A 20,538-nucleotide genomic window follows, 5' to 3' on the forward strand; every position below is an offset into this window, starting at 1 on the left:
CATACTGAGAATGTATAATCTAATACTAGACTCCCCCACACTGAGAATGTATAATCTAATACTAGACTCCCCCACACTGAGAATGTATAATCTAATACTAGACTCCCCCATACTGAGAATGTATAATCTAATACTAGACTCCCCCACACTGAGAATGTATAATCTAATACTAGACTCCCCCACACTGAGAATGTATAATCTAATACTAGACTCCCCCACACTGAGAATGTATAATCTAATACTAGACTCCCCCATACTGAGAATGTATAATCTAATACTAGACTCCCCCATACTGAGAATGTATAATCTAGACTAGACTCAAACATACTGAGAATGTATAATCTAATACTAGACTCCCCCACACTGAGAATGTATAATCTAATACTAGACTCAAACATACTGAGAATGTATAATCTAATACTAGACTCCCCCATACTGAGAATGTATAATCTAATACTAGACTCAAACATACTGAGAATGTATAATCTAATACTAGACTCCCCCATACTGAGAATGTATAGTCTAATACTAGACTCCCCAACACTGAGAATGTATAATCTAATACTAGACTCCCCCACACTGAGAATGTGTAATCTAATACTAGACTCAAACATACTGAGAATGTATAATCTAATACTAGACTCCCCCACACTGAGAATGTATAATCTAATACTAGACTCCCCCACACTGAGAATGTGTAATCTAATACTAGACTCCCCCATACTGAGAATGTGTAATCTAATACTAGACTCCCCCACACTGAGAATGTATAATCTAATACTAGACTCCCCCATACTGAGAATCTGTAATCTAATACTAGACTCCCCCATACTGAGAATGTGTAATCTAATACTAGACTCACCCATGATGAGAATGTACAATCTAATACTAGACTCCCCCATACTGAGAATGTATAATCTAATACTAGACTCCCCCATACTGAGAATGTGTAATCTAATACTAGACTCCCCCATACTGAGAATATATAATCTAATACTAGACTCCCCCATACTGAGAATGTATAATCTAATACTAGACTCCCCCATACTGAGAATATATAATCTAATACTAGACTCCCCCACACTGAGAATGTGTAATCTAATACTAGACTCCTCCATACTGAGAATATATAATCTAATACTAGACTCCCCCATACTGAGAATGTATAATCTAATACTAGACTCCCCCATACTGAGAATGTATAATCTAATACTAGACTCCCCCACACTGAGAATGTATAATTTAATACTAGACTCCCCCACACTGAGAATGTATAATCTAATACTGGACTCCCCCACACTGAGAATGTATAATCTAATACTAGACTCCCCCCATACTGAGAATGTATAATCTAATACTAGACTCCCCCACACTGAGAATGTATAATCTAATACTAGACTCCCCCACACTGAGAATGTATAATCTAATACTAGACTCCCCCACACTGAGAATGTATAATCTAATACTAGACTCCCCCATACTGAGAATGTATAATCTAATACTAGACTCCCCCATACTGAGAATGTATAATCTAGACTAGACTCAAACATACTGAGAATGTATAATCTAATACTAGACTCCCCCACACTGAGAATGTATAATCTAATACTAGACTCAAACATACTGAGAATGTATAATCTAATACTAGACTCCCCCACACTGAGAATGTATAATCTAATACTAGACTCCCCCACACTGAGAATGTATAATCTAATACTAGACTCCCCCATACTGAGAATGTATAATCTAATACTAGACTCCCCCACACTGAGAATGTATAATCTAATACTAGACTCCCCCACACTGAGAATGTATAATCTAATACTAGACTCCCCCACACTGAGAATGTATAATCTAATACTAGACTCCCCCATACTGAGAATGTATAATCTAATACTAGACTCCCCCATACTGAGAATGTATAATCTAGACTAGACTCAAACATACTGAGAATGTATAATCTAATACTAGACTCCCCCACACTGAGAATGTATAATCTAATACTAGACTCAAACATACTGAGAATGTATAATCTAATACTAGACTCCCCCATACTGAGAATGTATAATCTAATACTAGACTCAAACATACTGAGAATGTATAATCTAATACTAGACTCCCCCATACTTAGAATGTATAGTCTAATACTAGACTCCCCAACACTGAGAATGTATAATCTAATACTAGACTCCCCCACACTGAGAATGTGTAATCTAATACTAGACTCAAACATACTGAGAATGTATAATCTAATACTAGACTCCCCCACACTGAGAATGTATAATCTATTACTAGATTTGCCCACACTGAGAATGTATAATCTAATACTAGACTCAAACATACTGAGAATGTATAATCTAATACTAGACTCCCCCACACTGAGAATGTGTAATCTAATACTAGACTCCCCCATACTGAGAATGTGTAATCTAATACTAGACTCCCCCACACTGAGAATGTATAATCTAATACTAGACTCCCCCATACTGAGAATGTGTAATCTAATACTAGATTCCCCCATACTGAGAATGTGTAATATAATACTAGACTCCCCCATACTGAGAATGTGTAATCTAATACTAGACTCCCCCACACTGAGAATGTATAATCTAATACTAGACTCCCCCACACTGAGAATGTGTAATCTAATACTAGACTCCCCCACACTGAGAATGTATAATCTAATACTAGACTCCCCCATACTGAGAATGTGTAATCTAATACTAGACTCCCCCCATACTGAGAATGTGTAATCTAATACTAGACTCCCCCATACTGAGAATGTGTAATCTAATACTAGACTCCCCCACACTGAGAATGTATAATCTAATACTAGACTCCCCCACACTGAGAATGTGTAATCTAATACTAGACTCCCCCATACTGAGAATGTATAATCTAATACTAGACTCCCCCACACTGAGAATGTGTAATCTAATACTAGACTCCCCCACACTGAGAATGTGTAATCTAATACTAGACTCCCCCATACTGAGAATGTATAATCTAATACTAGACTCCCCCACACTGAGAATGTGTAATCTAATACTAGACTCCCCCACACTGAGAATGTATAATCTAATACTAGACTCCCCCACACTGAGAATGTGTAATCTAATACTAGACTCCCCCACACTGAGAATGTATAATCTAATACTAGACTCCCCCACACTGAGAATGTGTAATCTAATACTAGACTCCCCCACACTGAGAATGCATAATCTAATACTAGACTCCCCCACACTGAGAATGTGTAATCTAATACTAGACTCCCCCATACTGAGAATGTATAATCTGTATAATGCTGATTTTGTACATTTACCCACTGACAAAGAAATGATCAGTCTATAATTTTAATGGTAGGTTTATTTGAACATTGAGACCAAAAAATCCAGAAAAATGCATGTCAAAAATGTTATAAATTTATTTGCATTTTAATGAGGGAAATAACTATTTGACCCCTCTGCAAAACATGACATAGTACTTGGTGGCAAAACCCTTGTTGGCAATCAGAGGTCAGAGGTTTCTTGTAGTTGGCCACCAGGTTTGCACACATCTCAGGAGGGATTTTGTCCCACTCCTCTTTGCAGATCTTCTCCAAGTCATTAAGGTTTCTAGGCTGACGTTTGGCAACTCGAACCTTCAGCTCCCTCCACAGATTTTCTATGGGATTAAGGTCTGGAGACTGGCTAGGCCACTCCAGGACCTTAATGTGCATCTCCTTGAGCCACTCATTTGTTGCCTTGGCCATGTGTTTTGGGTCATTGTCATGCTGGAATACCCATCCACGACCCATTTTCAATGCCCTAGCTGAAGGAAGGAGGTTCTCACCCAAGATTTGACAGTACATGGCCCCATCCATCGTTCCTTTGATGCGGTGAAGTTGTCCTGTCCCCTTAGCAGGAAAACACCCCCCAAAGGATAATGTTTCCACCGACATGTTTGACGGTGGGGATGGTGTTCTTGGGGTCATAGGCAGCATTCCTCCTCCTCCAAACACGGCGAGTTGAGTTGATGCCAAAGATCTCCATTTTGGTCTCATCTGACCACAACACTTTCACCCAGTTGTCGTCTGAATCAATCATATGATCATTGGCAAACTTCAGACGGGCATGTATATGTGCTTTCTTGAGCAGGGGGACCTTGTGGGCACTGCAGGATTTCAGTCCTTCACGGCGTAGTGTGTTACCAACTGTTTTCTTGGTGACTATGGTCCCAGCTGCCTTGAGATCATTGACAAGATCCTCCCGTGTAGTTCTGGACTGATTCCTCACCGTTCTCATGGTCATTGCAACTCCATGAGGTGAGCTCTTGCATGGAGCCCCAGGCCGAGGGAGATTGACAGTTCTTTTGTTTCTTCCATTTGCGAATAATCGCACTAACCGTTGTCACCTTCTCATCAAGCTGCTTGGCGATGGTCTTGTAGCCCATTCCAGCCTTGTGTAGGTCTACAATCTTGTCCCTGACATCCTTGGAGAGCTCTTTGGTCTTGGCCATGGTGGAGAGTTTGGAATCTGATTGATTGATTGCTTCTGTGGACAGGTGTCTTTTATACAGGTAACAAGCGGAGATTCGGAGCACTCCTTTTAAGAGTGTGCACTAATCTCAGCTCGTTACCTGTATAAAAGACACCTGGGAGCCAGAAATCTTTCTGATTGAGAGGGGGTCAAATACTTATTTCCCTCATTAAAATGCAAATCAATTTATAACATTTTTGACATGTGGTTTTCTGTATTTTTTTGTTGTTATTCTGTCTCTCACTGTTCAAATAAACCTACCATTCAAATTATAGTCTGATAATTTCTTTGTCATTTGGCAAACGTACAAAATCAGCAGGGGATCAAATACTTTTTTCCCTCACTGCCTACTATTTAGACTGCAAGTACGGCTATTCGGATACGGCCTCAGTCTCTTCCTCTCTCAATCATCTTAATGTCTCACTGTGTATCTCTCAAACACCTTTCTCCGTCTCTCTCTCTCTCTCTCTCCCTCTGTCTCTCTCTCTCCCTCTCTCTCCCTCTCTCATTGTCCCTCTCTCTCGACTCAGACCTGCTTCACAATCCTGCAACCACAAAGCTGTCTCACGTTAACTGTATCTCTTCAGAGAGCCCATATCCCAGAGTACACCCTGTCAGTGGTGTTCTGTTCCCACTTCCCAGCCGTGTGGTCGAATCACGTTACTCCGCGTGCCGAGCGGTCACGGTCTCGCTGCGGTCTCTGTGTGCCAGCGTCTAACGTTTCCACCCTGCCAGAGATTGCCCGGCCCCGTTCCCTTGCTAGCCACAGTTATCTACACTGACAGGCCCTCTTTCTGTCTCTCTCTCTCTCAGCTCTCTCCCTCGATAATGTCTCTCCCCCTCTCTCTCTCTCCATCTCTCTCTCTACTGTCTCTCTCCCTCTCTCTCTGTATCTCTCTCTACTGTCTCTATTCCTCTCGCTCTCTACTGTCTCTAACCCTACCTTTCTCTCTCTACTGTCTCTAACCCTACCTTTCTCTCTCTACTGTCTCTAACCCTACCTTTCTCTCTCTACTGTCTCTAACCCTACCTTTCTCTCTCTACTGTCTCTAACCCTACCTTTCTCTCTCTTCTGTCTCTAACCCTACCTTTCTCTCTACTGTCTCTAACCCTACCTTTCTCTCTCTACTGTCTCTAACCCTACCTTTCTCTCTCTACTGTCTCTAACCCTACCTTTCTCTCTCTCTACTGTCTCTAACCCTACCTTTCTCTCTACTGTCTCTAACCCTACCTTTCTCTCTCTACTGTCTCTAACCCTACCTTTCTCTCTACTGTCTCTAACCCTACCTTTCTCTCTCTCTACTGTCTCTAACCCTACCTTTCTCTCTCTACTGTCTCTAACCCTACCTTTCTCTCTACTGTCTCTAACCCTACCTTTCTCTCTCTACTGTCTCTAACCCTACCTTTCTCTCTACTGTCTCTAACCCTACCTTTCTCTCTCTACTGTCTCTAACCCTACCTTTCTCTCTACTGTCTCTAAACCCTACCTTTCTCTCTCTACTGTCTCTAACCCTACCTTTCTCTCTCTACTGTCTCTAACCCTACCTTTCTCTCTACTGTCTCTAACCCTACCTTTCTCTCTACTGTCTCTAACCCTACCTTTCTCTCTCTCTACTGTCTCTAACCCTACCTTTCTCTCTCTACTGTCTCTAACCCTACCTTTCTCTCTCTACTGTCTCTAACACTACCTTTCTCTCTACTGTCTCTAACCCTACCTTTCTCTCTACTGTATCTAACCCTACCTTTCTCTCTACTGTCTCTAACCCTACCTTTCTCTCTCTACTGTCTCTAACCCTAACTTTCTCTCTCTACTGTCTCTAACCCTACCTTTCTCTCTACTGTCTCTAACCCTACCATTCTCTCTCTACTGTCTCTAACCCTACCTTTCTCTCTCTACTGTCTCTAACCCTACCTTTCTCTCTCTCTACTGTCTCTAACCCTACCTTTCTCTCTCTACTGTCTCTAACCCTACATTTCTCTCTCTCTACTGTCTCTAACCCTACCTTTCTCTCTCTCTACTGTCTCTAACCCTACCTTTCTCTCTACTGTCTCTAACCCTACCTTTCTCTCTACTGTCTCTAACCCTACCTTTCTCTCTCTACTGTCTCTAACCCTACCTTTCTCTCTACTGTCTCTAACCCTACCTTTCTCTCTCTACTGTCTCTAACCCTACCTTTCTCTCTACTGTCTCTAACCCTACCTTTCTCTCTCTACTGTCTCTAACCCTACCTTTCCTCTCTCTACTGTCTCTAACCCTACCTTTCTCTCTACTGTCTCTAACCCTACCTTTCTCTCTACTGTCTCTAACCCTACCTTTCTCTCTCTCTACTGTCTCTAACCCTACCTTTCTCTCTCTACTGTCTCTAACCCTACCTTTCTCTCTCTACTGTCTCTAACACTACCTTTCTCTCTACTGTCTCTAACCCTACCTTTCTCTCTACTGTATCTAACCCTACCTTTCTCTCTACTGTCTCTAACCCTACCTTTCTCTCTCTACTGTCTCTAACCCTAACTTTCTCTCTCTACTGTCTCTAACCCTACCTTTCTCTCTACTGTCTCTAACCCTACCATTCTCTCTCTACTGTCTCTAACCCTACCTTTCTCTCTCTACTGTCTCTAACCCTACCTTTCTCTCTCTCTACTGTCTCTAACCCTACCTTTCTCTCTCTACTGTCTCTAACCCTACATTTCTCTCTCTCTACTGTCTCTAACCCTACCTTTCTCTCTCTCTACTGTCTCTAACCCTACCTTTCTCTCTACTGTCTCTAACCCTACCTTTCTCTCTACTGTCTCTAACCCTACCTTTCTCTCTACTGTCTCTAACCCTACCTTTCTCTCTACTGTCTCTAACCCTACCTTTCTCTCTACTGTCTCTAACCCTACCTTTCTCTCTACTGTCTCTAACCCTACCTTTCTTTCTCTCTACTGTCTCTAACCCTAACCTTTCTCTCTCTACTGTCTCTAACCCTACCTTTCTCTCTACTGTCTCTAACCCTACCTTTCTCTCTCTACTGTCTCTAACCCTACCTTTCTCTCCCTACTGTCTCTAACCCTACCTTTCTCTCTAATGTCTCTAACCCTACCTTTCTCTCTAACTGTCTCTAACCCTACCTTTCTCTCTCTCTACTGTCTCTAACCCTACCTTTCTCTCTCTACTGTCTCTAACCCTACCTTTCTCTCTACTGTCTCTAACCCTACCTTTCTCTCTACTGTCTCTAACCCTACCTTTCTCTCTACTGTCTCTAACCCTACCTTTCTCTCTCTACTGTCTCTAACCCTACCTTTCTCTCTCTACTGTCTCTAACCCTACCTTTCTCTCTACTGTCTCTAACCCTACCTTTCTCTCTCTACTGTCTCTAACCCTACCTTTCTCTCTCTACTGTCTCTAACCCTACCTTTCTCTCTCTCTACTGTCTCTACCCTACCTTTCTCTCTCTACTGTCTCTAACCCTACCTTTCTCTCTACTGTCTCTAACCCTACCTTTCTCTCTACTGTCTCTAACCCTACCTTTCTCTCTCTCTATTGTCTCTAACCCTACCTTTCTCTCTACTGTCTCTAACCCTACCTTTCTCTCTACTGTCTCTAACCCTACCTTTCTCTCTACTGTCTCTAACCCTACCTTTCTTTCTCTCTACTGTCTCTAACCCTACCTTTCTCTCTCTACTGTCTCTAACCCTACCTTTCTCTCTCTACTGTCTCTAACCCTAACTTTCTCTCTACTGTCTCTAACCCTACCTTTCTCTCTACTGTCTCTAACCCTACCTTTCTCTCTACTGTCTCTAACCCTACCTTTCTCTCTCTACTGTCTCTAACCCTACCATTCTCTCTCTACTGTCTCTAACCCTACCTTTCTCTCTACTGTCTCTAACCCTACCTTTCTCTCTCTACTGTCTCTAACCCTACCTTTCTCTCTACTGTCTCTAACCCTACCTTTCTCTCTCTACTGTCTCTAACCCTACCTTTCTCTCCCTACTGTCTCTAACCCTACCTTTCTCTCTACTGTCTCTAACCCTACCTTTCTCTCTACTGTCTCTAACCCTACCTTTGTCTCTCTCTACTGTCTCTAACCCTACCTTTCTCTCTCTACTGTCTCTAACCCTACCTTTCTCTCTCTCTACTGTCTCTAACCCTACCTTTCTCTCTACTGTCTCTAACCCTACCTTTCTCTCTCTACTGTCTCTAACCCTACCTTTCTCTCTCTCTACTGTCTCTAACCCTACCTTTCTCTCTACTGTCTCTAACCCTACCTTTCTCTCTCTCCTGTCTCTAACCCTACCTTTCTCTCTACTGTCTCTAACCCTACCTTTCTCTCTACTGTCTCTAACCCTACCTTTCTCTCTACTGTCTCTACCCTACCTTTCTCTCTCTACTGTCTCTAACCCTACCTTTCTCTCTCTCTACTGTCTCTAACCCTACCTTTCTCTCTCTCTACTGTCTCTAACCCTACCTTTCTCTCTACTGTCTCTAACCCTACCTTTCTCTCTACTGTCTCTAACCCTACCTTTCTCTCTCTCTATTGTCTCTAACCCTACCTTTCTCTCTACTGTCTCTAACCCTACCTTTCTCTCTACTGTCTCTAACCCTACCTTTCTCTCTTACTGTCTCTAACCCTACCTTTCTTTCTCTCTACTGTCTCTAACCCTACCTTTCTCTCTCTACTGTCTCTAACCCTACCTTTCTCTCTCTACTGTCTCTAACCCTAACTTTCTCTCTACTGTCTCTAACCCTACCTTTCTCTCTACTGTCTCTAACCCTACCTTTCTCTCTCTACTGTCTCTAACCCTACCTTTCTCTCTCTACTGTCTCTAACCCTACCTTTCTCTCTCTACTGTCTCTAACCCTACCTTTCTCTCTACTGTCTCTAACCCTACCTTTCTCTCTCTACTGTCTCTAACCCTACCTTTCTCTCTACTGTCTCTAACCCTACCTTTCTCTCTCTACTGTCTCTAACCCTACCTTTCTCTCCCTACTGTCTCTAACCCTACCTTTCTCTCTACTGTCTCTAACCCTACCTTTCTCTCTACTGTCTCTAACCCTACCTTTCTCTCTCTCTACTGTCTCTAACCCTACCTTTCTCTCTCTACTGTCTCTAACCCTACCTTTCTCTCTCTCTACTGTCTCTAACCCTACCTTTCTCTCTACTGTCTCTAACCCTACCTTTCTCTCTCTACTGTCTCTAACCCTACCTTTCTCTCTCTCTACTGTCTCTAACCCTACCTTTCTCTCTACTGTCTCTAACCCTACCTTTCTCTCTCTCCTGTCTCTAACCCTACCTTTCTCTCTACTGTCTCTAACCCTACCTTTCTCTCTACTGTCTCTAACCCTACCTTTCTCTCTACTGTCTCTAACCCTACCTTTCTCTCTCTACTGTCTCTAACCCTACCTTTCTCTCTACTGTCTCTAACCCTACCTTTCTCTCTCTCTACTGTCTCTAACCCTACCTTTCTCTCTCTACTGTCTCTAACCCTACCTTTCTCTCTACTGTCTCTAACCCTACCTTTCTCTCTACTGTCTCTAACCCTACCTTTCTCTCTCTTGCACAAATTGGATGATTATGGGATGTCTACATAAGAGATTACACCACTGACAGGGAACGCAGTTGTGGACACAGTGTGTGCTCTCACACAGAGAAACTGAATAAACACAACGTGTGCTCTCACACACAGAGAAACTGAATAAACACAACGTGTGCTCTCACACACAGAGAAACTGAACAAACACAACGTGTGCTCTCACACACAGAGAAACTGAATAAACACAACGTGTGTGCTCTCATACACAGAAACTGAATAAACACTGTGTGTGCTCTCACACACAGAAACTGAATAAACACAGTGTGTGCTCTCACACACAGAGAAACTGAATAAACACTGTGTGCTCTCACACACAGAATCTGAATAAACACCGTGTGTGCTCTCACACACAGAGAAACTGAATAAACACTGTGTGTGCTCTCACACACAGAAACTGAATAAACACAACGTGTGCTCTCACACACAGAGAAACTGAATAAACACAATGTGTGCTCTCACACACAGAGAAACTGAATAAACACAATGTGTGCTCTCACACACAGAGAAACTGAATAAACACAACGTGTGCTCTCACACACAGAGAAACTGAATAAACACACAACGTGTGCTCTCACACACAGAGAAACTGAATAAACACAATGTGTGCTCACACACACAGAGAAACTGAATAAACACAACGTGTGTGCTCTCACACAGAGAAACTGAATAAACACAACGTGTGCTCTCACACACAGAGAAACTGAATAAACACAACGTGTGCTCTCACACACAGAGAAACTGAATAAACACAACGTGTGCTCTCACACACAGAGAAACTGAATAAACACAACGTGTGCTCTCACACACACAGAGAAACTGAATAAACACAACGTGTGCTCTCACACACAGAGAAACTGAATAAACACAACGTGTGCTCTCACACACAGAGAAACTGAATAAACACAACGTGTGCTCTCACACACACAGAGAAACTGAATAAACACAACGTGTGCTCTCACACACACAAAGAAACTGAATAAACACAACGTGTGCTCTCACACACACAGAGAAACTGAATAAACACAACGTGTGCTCTCACACACAGAGAAACTGAATAAACACAACGTGTGCTCTCACACACAGAGAAACTGAATAAACACAACGTGTGCTCTCACACACACAGAGAAACTGAATAAACACAACGTGTGCTCTCACACACAGAGAAACTGAATAAACACAACGTGTGCTCTCACACACAGAGAAACTGAATAAACACAACGTGTGCTCTCACACACAGAGAAACTGAATAAACACAACGTGTGCTCTCACACACACAGAGAAACTGAATAAACACAACGTGTGCTCTCACACACACAGAGAAACTGAATAAACACAACGTGTGCTCACACACACAGAGAAACTGAATAAACACAACGTGTGCTCTCACACACAGAGAAACTGAATAAACACAACGTGTGCTCTCACACAGAGAAACTGAATAAACACAACGTGTGCTCTCACACACAGAGAAACTGAATAAACACAACGTGTGCTCTCACACACAGAGAAACTGAATAAACACAACGTGTGCTCTCACACAGAGAAACTGAATAAACACAACGTGTGCTCTCACACAGAGAAACTGAATAAACACAACGTGTGCTCTCACACACAGAGAAACTGAATAAACACAACGTGTGCTCTCACACACAGAGAAACTGAATAAACACAACGTGTGCTCTCACACAGAGAAACTGAATAAACACAACGTGTGCTCTCACACACAGAGAAACTGAATAAACACAACGTGTGCTCTCACACACAGAGAAACTGAATAAACACAACGTGTGCTCTCACACAGAGAAACTGAATAAACACAACGTGTGCTCTCACACAGAGAAACTGAATAAACACAACGTGTGCTCTCACACACACAGAAACTGAATAAACACAACGTGTGCTCTCACACACACAGAAACTGAATAAACACAACGTGTGCTCTCACACACACAGAGAAACTGAATAAACACAACGTGTGCTCTCACACACACAGAGAAACTGAATAAACACAACGTGTGCTCTCACACACACAGAGAAACTGAATAAACACAACGTGTGCTCTCACACACACAGAGAAACTGAATAAACACAACGTGTGCTCTCACACACACAGAGAAACTGAATAAACACAACGTGTGCTCTCACACACACAGAGAAACTGAATAAACACAACGTGTGCTCTCACACACACAGAGAAACTGAATAAACACAACGTGTGCTCTCACACACACAGAGAAACTGAATAAACACAACGTGTGCTCTCACACACAGAGAAACTGAATAAACACAACGTGTGCTCTCACACACAGAGAGAAACTGAATAAACACAACGTGTGCTCTCACACACACAGAGAAACTGAATAAACACAACGTGTGCTCTCACACACAGAGAAACTGAATAAACACAACGTGTGCTCTCACACACACAGAGAAACTGAATAAACACAACGTGTGCTCTCACACACAGAGAAACTGAATAAACACAACGTGTGCTCTCACACACAGAGAAACTGAATAAACACAACGTGTGCTCTCACACACACAGAGAAACTGAATAAACACAACGTGTGCTCTCACACACAGAGAAACTGAATAAACACAACGTGTGCTCTCACACACAGAGAAACTGAATAAACACAACGTGTGCTCTCACACACAGAGAAACTGAATAAACACAACGTGTGCTCTCACACACAGAGAAACTGAATAAACACAACGTGTGCTCTCACACACAGAGAAAACTGAATAAACACAACGTGTGCTCTCACACACACAGAGAAACTGAATAAACACAACGTGTGCTCTCACACACAGAGAAACTGAATAAACACAACGTGTGCTCTCACACACACAGAGAAACTGAATAAACACAACGTGTGCTCTCACACACACAGAGAAACTGAATAAACACAACGTGTGCTCTCACACACAGAGAAACTGAATAAACACAACGTGTGCTCTCACACACACAGAGAAACTGAATAAACACAACGTGTGCTCTCACACACACAGAGAAACTGAATAAACACAACGTGTGCTCTCACACACAGAGAGAAACTGAATAAACACAACGTGTGCTCTCACACACACAGAGAAGCTGAATAAACACAGCGTGTGCTCTCACACACAGAGAAACTGAGTTAATATATATATAAACATATAAACACACACACAAAGTAATGAAGCACACAGTGGCATGTACTCATGGATTCCAATGAAATCCCCCCCCCCCTTTTAATTCACAAGAGGCTGAATGTATCTGACCGGAGAAAGCATCCAAGCAAGCGAAACAGTGCCCCCTCTGTCTCGATGTGTACACACCATTTATCTAATGCGTCTGGTCCAAAAGGGTATGACATTGTTGCCTCCAGTAGCATTCAATGCAAGAGAAGCCAGCATAGCATTGATGAACAAAAATAATAAAATAATAGCCAATCAGCATTCAGCTCAACTGTGGATGATCCTGGCGCACCAAAAGAAAGTATCAAGGGAATCCAGTTTTGGATTTGGCTTCACAACCTATCACATCATATCAAAAGCCAAATGTCGTTGTTGACAGAAATAAATGAAATTGTTGCATCTCGTTGTGTTGTCCTCCAAAGGCTAGCGAGCTAACTAAAACAATCTATTTCCTAAATTAGCCATGGATGGAGATAGGGATTTGGACTTGTGGTTTTACTTAATTCTCCATACTGGCCAATGATTATGACGGTGATTCTGATTCAACCATAAATTCATACATTGTTGAATAAACACAACGAATAAACACAACGTGTGCTCTCACACACACAGAGAAACTGAATAAACACAACGTGTGCTCTCACACACACAGAGAAACTGAATAAACACAACGTGTGCTCTCACACACAGAGAAACTGAATAAACACAACGTGTGCTCTCACACACAGAGAGAAACTGAATAAACACAACGTGTGCTCTCACACACACAGAGAAACTGAATAAACACAACGTGTGCTCTCACACACAGAGAAACTGAATAAACACAACGTGTGCTCTCACACACACAGAGAAACTGAATAAACACAACGTGTGCTCTCACACACAGAGAAACTGAATAAACACAACGTGTGCTCTCACACACAGAGAAACTGAATAAACACAACGTGTGCTCTCACACACACAGAGAAACTGAATAAACACAACGTGTGCTCTCACACACAGAGAAACTGAATAAACACAACGTGTGCTCTCACACACAGAGAAACTGAATAAACACAACGTGTGCTCTCACACACAGAGAAACTGAATAAACACAACGTGTGCTCTCACACACAGAGAAACTGAATAAACACAACGTGTGCTCTCACACACAGAGAAACTGAATAAACACAACGTGTGCTCTCACACACACAGAGAAACTGAATAAACACAACGTGTGCTCTCACACACAGAGAAACTGAATAAACACAACGTGTGCTCTCACACACACAGAGAAACTGAATAAACACAACGTGTGCTCTCACACACACAGAGAAACTGAATAAACACAACGTGTGCTCTCACACACAGAGAAACTGAATAAACACAACGTGTGCTCTCACACACACAGAGAAACTGAATAAACACAACGTGTGCTCTCACACACACAGAGAAACTGAATAAACACAACGTGTGCTCTCACACACAGAGAGAAACTGAATAAACACAACGTGTGCTCTCACACACACAGAGAAGCTGAATAAACACAGCGTGTGCTCTCACACACAGAGAAACTGAGTTAATATATATATAAACATATAAACACACACACAAAGTAATGAAGCACACAGTGGCATGTACTCATGGATTCCAATGAAATCCCCCCCCCCCTTTTAATTCACAAGAGGCTGAATGTATCTGACCGGAGAAAGCATCCAAGCAAGCGAAACAGTGCCCCCTCTGTCTCGATGTGTACACACCATTTATCTAATGCGTCTGGTCCAAAAGGGTATGACATTGTTGCCTCCAGTAGCATTCAATGCAAGAGAAGCCAGCATAGCATTGATGAACAAAAATAATAAAATAATAGCCAATCAGCATTCAGCTCAACTGTGGATGATCCTGGCGCACCAAAAGAAAGTATCAAGGGAATCCAGTTTTGGATTTGGCTTCACAACCTATCACATCATATCAAAAGCCAAATGTCGTTGTTGACAGAAATAAATGAAATTGTTGCATCTCGTTGTGTTGTCCTCCAAAGGCTAGCGAGCTAACTAAAACAATCTATTTCCTAAATTAGCCATGGATGGAGATAGGGATTTGGACTTGTGGTTTTACTTAATTCTCCATACTGGCCAATGATTATGACGGTGATTCTGATTCAACCATAAATTCATACATTGTTGTACCCCTGGCCTGAGAGGATGGAAGTCCAATATGTAGCTAGATGTAGAAGGCTAATGTTAACTATGTGGCTAATTGTTGCCCATGAAAGGAAGTTAGGCTAGAGAGCAAGCATTTTAGCCTGGTAGCCTATGATAACAACAACTAAAAGCGTGTACTGTATGACAGAGTGAGACCATTTCGGCAACATGAAAGAGAGATGTAGGGTGAGTCAATATTTTTTTTCTTTCTTGCAAGCACACACACACACACAGAAGTTAGTACCATGGACAGTATGATATTTAGCTTACATTGAATGGACTAAATTGTTTTGTGAATCTTTTAGTTGTCACTGTATTGGACTAGGCAGAGGTGATTTGATGATGTTGAAATGTTGTAGTTAAAATGATGCTGGAATAGTGGAGGCAGCTCCTGTTTTCTTTGCGACTTGCGGTAACTCTCTGAGGTTCTAAATCAATAGTTGTTTAATAGTCTGAAAATGTCAGAAACATTACCTTGCTTGACCTGCTGTAGGTCATGTAACTGTTACATGCAGTATGCTTTGTGGACTCCACCAGACAGAGGTTGCTGTAGGTCATGTAACTGTAACGTGCAGTATGCTTTGTGGACTCCACCAGACAGAGGTTGCTGTAGGTCATGTAACTGTAACGTGCAGTATGCTTTGTGGACTCCACCAGACAGAGGTTGCTGTAGGTCATGTAACTGTAACGTGCAGTATGCTTTGTGGACTCCACCAGACAGAGGTTGCTGTAGGTCATGTAACTGTAACGTGCAGTATGCTTTGTGGACTCCACCAGACAGAGGTTGCTGTAGGTCATGTAACTGTAACGTGCAGTATGCTTTGTGGACTCCACCAGACAGAGGTTGCTGTAGGTCATGTAACTGTAACGTGCAGTATGCTTTGTGGACTCCACCAGACAGAGGTTGCTGTAGGTCATGTAACTGTAACGTGCAGTATGCTTTGTGGACTCCACCAGACAGAGGTTGCTGTAGGTCATGTAACTGTAACGTGCAGTATGCTTTGTGGACTCCACCAGACAGAGGTTGCTGTAGGTCATGTAACTGTAACGTGCAGTATGCTTTGTGGACTCCACCAGACAGAGGTTGCTGTAGGTCATGTAACTGTAACGTGCAGTATGCTTTGTGGACTCCACCAGACAGAGGTTGCTGTAGGTCATGTAACTGTAACGTGCAGTATGCTTTGTAGACTCCACCAGACAGAGGTTGCTGTAGGTCATGTAACTGTAACGTGCAGTATGCTTTGTGGACTCCACCAGACAGAGGTTGCTGTAGGTCATGTAACTGTAACGTGCAGTATGCTTTGTGGACTCCACCAGACAGAGGTTGCTGTAGGTCATGTAACTGTAACGTGCAGTATGCTTTGTGGACTACACCAGACAGAGGTTGCTGTAGGTCATGTAACTGTAACGTGCAGTATGCTTTGTGGACTCCACCAGACAGAGGTTGCTGTAGGTCATGTAACTGTAACGTGCAGTATGCTTTGTGGACTCCACCAGACAGAGGTTGCTGTAGGTCATGTAACTGTAACGGGCAGTATGCTTTGTGGACTCCACCAGACAGAGGTTGCTGTAGGTCATGTAACTGTAACGTGCAGTATGCTTTGTGGACTCCACCAGACAGAGGTTGCTGTAGGTCATGTAACTGTAACGGGCAGTATGCTTTGTGGACTCCACCAGACAGAGGTTGCTGTAGGTCATGTAACTGTTACGTGCAGTATGCTTTGTGGACTCCACCAGACAGAGGTTGCTGTAGGTCATGTAACTGTAACGTGCAGTATGCTTTGTGGACTCCACCAGACAGAGGTTGCTGTAGGTCATGTAACTGTAATGTGCAGTATGCTTTGTGGACTCCACCAGACAGAGGTTGCTGTAGGTCATGTAACTGTAACGTGCAGTATGCTTTGTGGACTCCACCAGACAGAGGTTGCTGTAGGTCATGTAACTGTAACGTGCAGTATGCTTTGTGGACTCCACCAGACAGGTGGAGCGCTAATGGAAACATAGTGATTATGCACCAACACATTCACACACTTCACCCAATATGCCCATAATACTTCACCAATGTGTCTTTGAAGATATTTACCGAAAACAGTCGAATATACAGTATGTACCTATAAAGGTCACGTACCGTGGTTGGATTTGGACTGGTGGACAGGGGTGTAGTGGTTCTTGGAGGAGGTTTGTTGAGGAGTGTTGTCTTTGGGAGAGCCGTTCATGGCTGAAAAGTTCTCACAGTCGTACTGAGATATGGGAATGGGCCCCTGTTGCCTCAGGATGTCTGCAAGGGCCCTGTGGACACAGAGAAGAAAATGGCAGGTTTTGATTTTAAAAAGTTTGTGCACCAAAAGTCACTGATACGTCTATTTAGCTCACTTCTCCAAGCATTTACGTTTCCAAGGTGAGTGAGCACTGAATGAGTGAGCACTTGGCACTGAATGGTTATAGAGAACCATTATAAACCCTCCTGAGGTATAAGGGCCCGGAAATGGGTTTCTACTGTGCTAACATATGAGTAGGTCATAATAAGGATCATTTAGATATTTGATTTGGAATTTTAGGAACCCTGTATAGTATAATTTGTTTTTGAAAAAAAAAAAAAAATGGAAATATTGAATTTGGTGTTACTGCTATTACCCCATAGAAACACATTGAATAACATAATCATATATGGCAAAACAGACCGTCCAAAAGATAAATCAAAAGGAGGTACGTTTTGAAGTGTCTGTCTTATATCTGAGAGATATAAGATAGATAAGCTAATTATTTTTATATTTATTTTACCCATAATTACCCCATTTTTGGCACTACATTTTCGGCATGTCTCCTGGTCTGACAAATCCCACTGTAGCTCTGCCAACTTTCACCGCAGATGCAGAAGACCGGCATTGTCAAATGCTGTGGATTGAGGACCCAAGCCCAAGATAGATACGTCTCACTTCAACAAACAGATTCTATGGGGTTTTGTATTATGCTAATTAGATGTCCGCGGGGGCGTGGACATCCACTCTACTAACAAAACAGTGAAGGTAACATATATACTAACAACAGAATGAGAAGCATAGTTGTGTTTATGAGAAGCCGTTATAATTGGGTTGAATTGGAGTGTTTTTCAGGCTGACACCAGGTGCATACGGAGGTATGGCACCCCTCGAGGGTGAGAAGGAGAGGGGAGAGAGGGAACGGAAAAACTCAACAGCATCATGACAGAAAATAACACAAAATAGTTGTTTTTTCTGGCTGAGCTTTTTGAAGAGGAGGAAATCAAATGATGTTTGCATTGCTGCGATTGCTCAAAGCCTTGTGCGTGACAAATATATGTACAGCGTAACCTTTCCTGTTCTATAAATACTGTCCCTGTTTTCATTTATTTCACATCTGAGTTTTGCAGTTATGTATTTATCATTGGATTTGCTGTGGCGCAGACGTGTCAGGCAACTCCAATGACACTTTAACCTTAATGTTATACAACAGGAGGCTGCTGAGGGGAGAACGGCTCATGACAATGGAGTGAATGGAATGGTATTAAACACATGGAAACCATTCCGTTGATATCGTTCCACCGGACGCCTGTGCGTGACACATTTTTGACACGTCTCTAGATTACTCCAGTGTTGCGCCACCACGCATGTGTAAAAAGACCATGCTGCATAGCGGGAGACTACAACGTGTATCAGCGGTTACTCATTGACGTGTGCTCTCCAGCATCATGTGTTGTCCACTAGTCTGTGGTTAAACCTAAGGTTGCAAAGCCCCAGAGGGAGCCGGGAAACAGCTGAGAAAACACATAACTGCAGACCGCCACTCCAACATAGCCTTGTTTAACCCATGTCAGTTCACCACTGCAGTCTGAGAATGCACACCACCACCACCACCACAGAGAACGTGTTGGTGTGATAGCTGCTATGGGACTCGAGTTAGCTCAGGGTGAGAGGGGTTGGATTAGAGGTTTTATTTTCTCATTTATGGTCTATGGCAATAGGGTTTGTTTTGACTTAGCAAAGGCCTTGTCATTTTATGAGTATTTTACGAGGGGAGTGTGTATAGACGTTGTTGTGCGTCTGGATTTATCTGTTTGCATTTGAAGGGATGATGCACTGTCAGTGCTCTCCATAGTATTACACACGGCTTGATGTTATGATGCAGAAACTAGATTTGTCTCAACACCTGCAGTGAAACAACCAACAACAACAGAAAATACATCAAATATACATCAATAGGATCAGTCCTTCACCACACAACTGACATGCAAGCTTTCCCAAATCATGTAAATATTTCCCTTTGAACACCTCTGCAATTACTTTGGTCTTTCATGTGTACAAAAAAAAAAAAAAAGTTCCTCAAGGGTTCTTTGGGAAGGCTAATGGTTCTATGTGGAACCATAATGACTCAAAGAACCATTTGAGCCCTTCAATGGTTCTTTACAGTTCACAAAATTATTCTTTGCTCTTTTAGTGCTAATTAAAATGTAGGGGAGGAGGCTCATTAGAATATTTTGGGGTGTGGTTTAGGCATAGTTTTTTTTGTGCAACCGTGAGTGAGAGTCTCATTCCAGTTTATCTAATGAGTTGTGTTATTTATGACTATATATATAGCAACAATGTTTTGCATCAATTGAGAACGGTTGATTAAATCACTCTGTATTTATTTTCTCATGGACCCCAAGCTGTTCAAGAGGTTGCTCACTTAAGTTGCTAATTAACACAGTAACACCTATGGAAGTTTAACATTATAATATGGCTGAACAGAACAAATAACCATGTATGTGTTTTGTGTTTCCACAAAATGATCTACAAAGAACATTTCAGATTGAGAACCATTCTTCCATGATGGTTCTATAAAGAACCATAAAAAAAGCATTCTATATGGCCCCAAAAAGGGTTGTAACCATAGCGGAACCCTTTTTTGGTGCTATATAGAACTAATGGTTCTTCATAAAACCATAGGAAAGTGTTCTTTATAGCACCATACAAGTTCCATTTAGAACCTTATGAGCAGGGTTCTTTCTAGCACCATACAAGTTCCATTTAGAACCTTATGAGCAGGGTTCTTTATAGCACCATACAAGTTCCATTTAGAACCTTATG

General features: G+C 42.2%; 1 protein-coding gene across 1 annotated transcript in view; it reads right to left on the reverse strand.

Annotated features, from left to right (window-relative positions):
- Positions 1-20,538, reverse strand: part of LOC109887492 (protein shisa-6) — a 131,550-nt gene that overhangs the window by 108,502 nt on the left and 2,510 nt on the right. The window contains exon 3 of the mRNA XM_031799772.1: positions 17,583-17,743. Within this exon, the coding sequence (XP_031655632.1) occupies positions 17,583-17,743 (161 nt within the window). The remainder of the gene's footprint in view (positions 1-17,582; positions 17,744-20,538) is intronic.

The sequence above is a fragment of the Oncorhynchus kisutch genome, linkage group LG20, assembly GCF_002021735.2.
Source record: "Oncorhynchus kisutch isolate 150728-3 linkage group LG20, Okis_V2, whole genome shotgun sequence".
Classification (NCBI taxonomy): domain Eukaryota; kingdom Metazoa; phylum Chordata; class Actinopteri; order Salmoniformes; family Salmonidae; genus Oncorhynchus; species Oncorhynchus kisutch.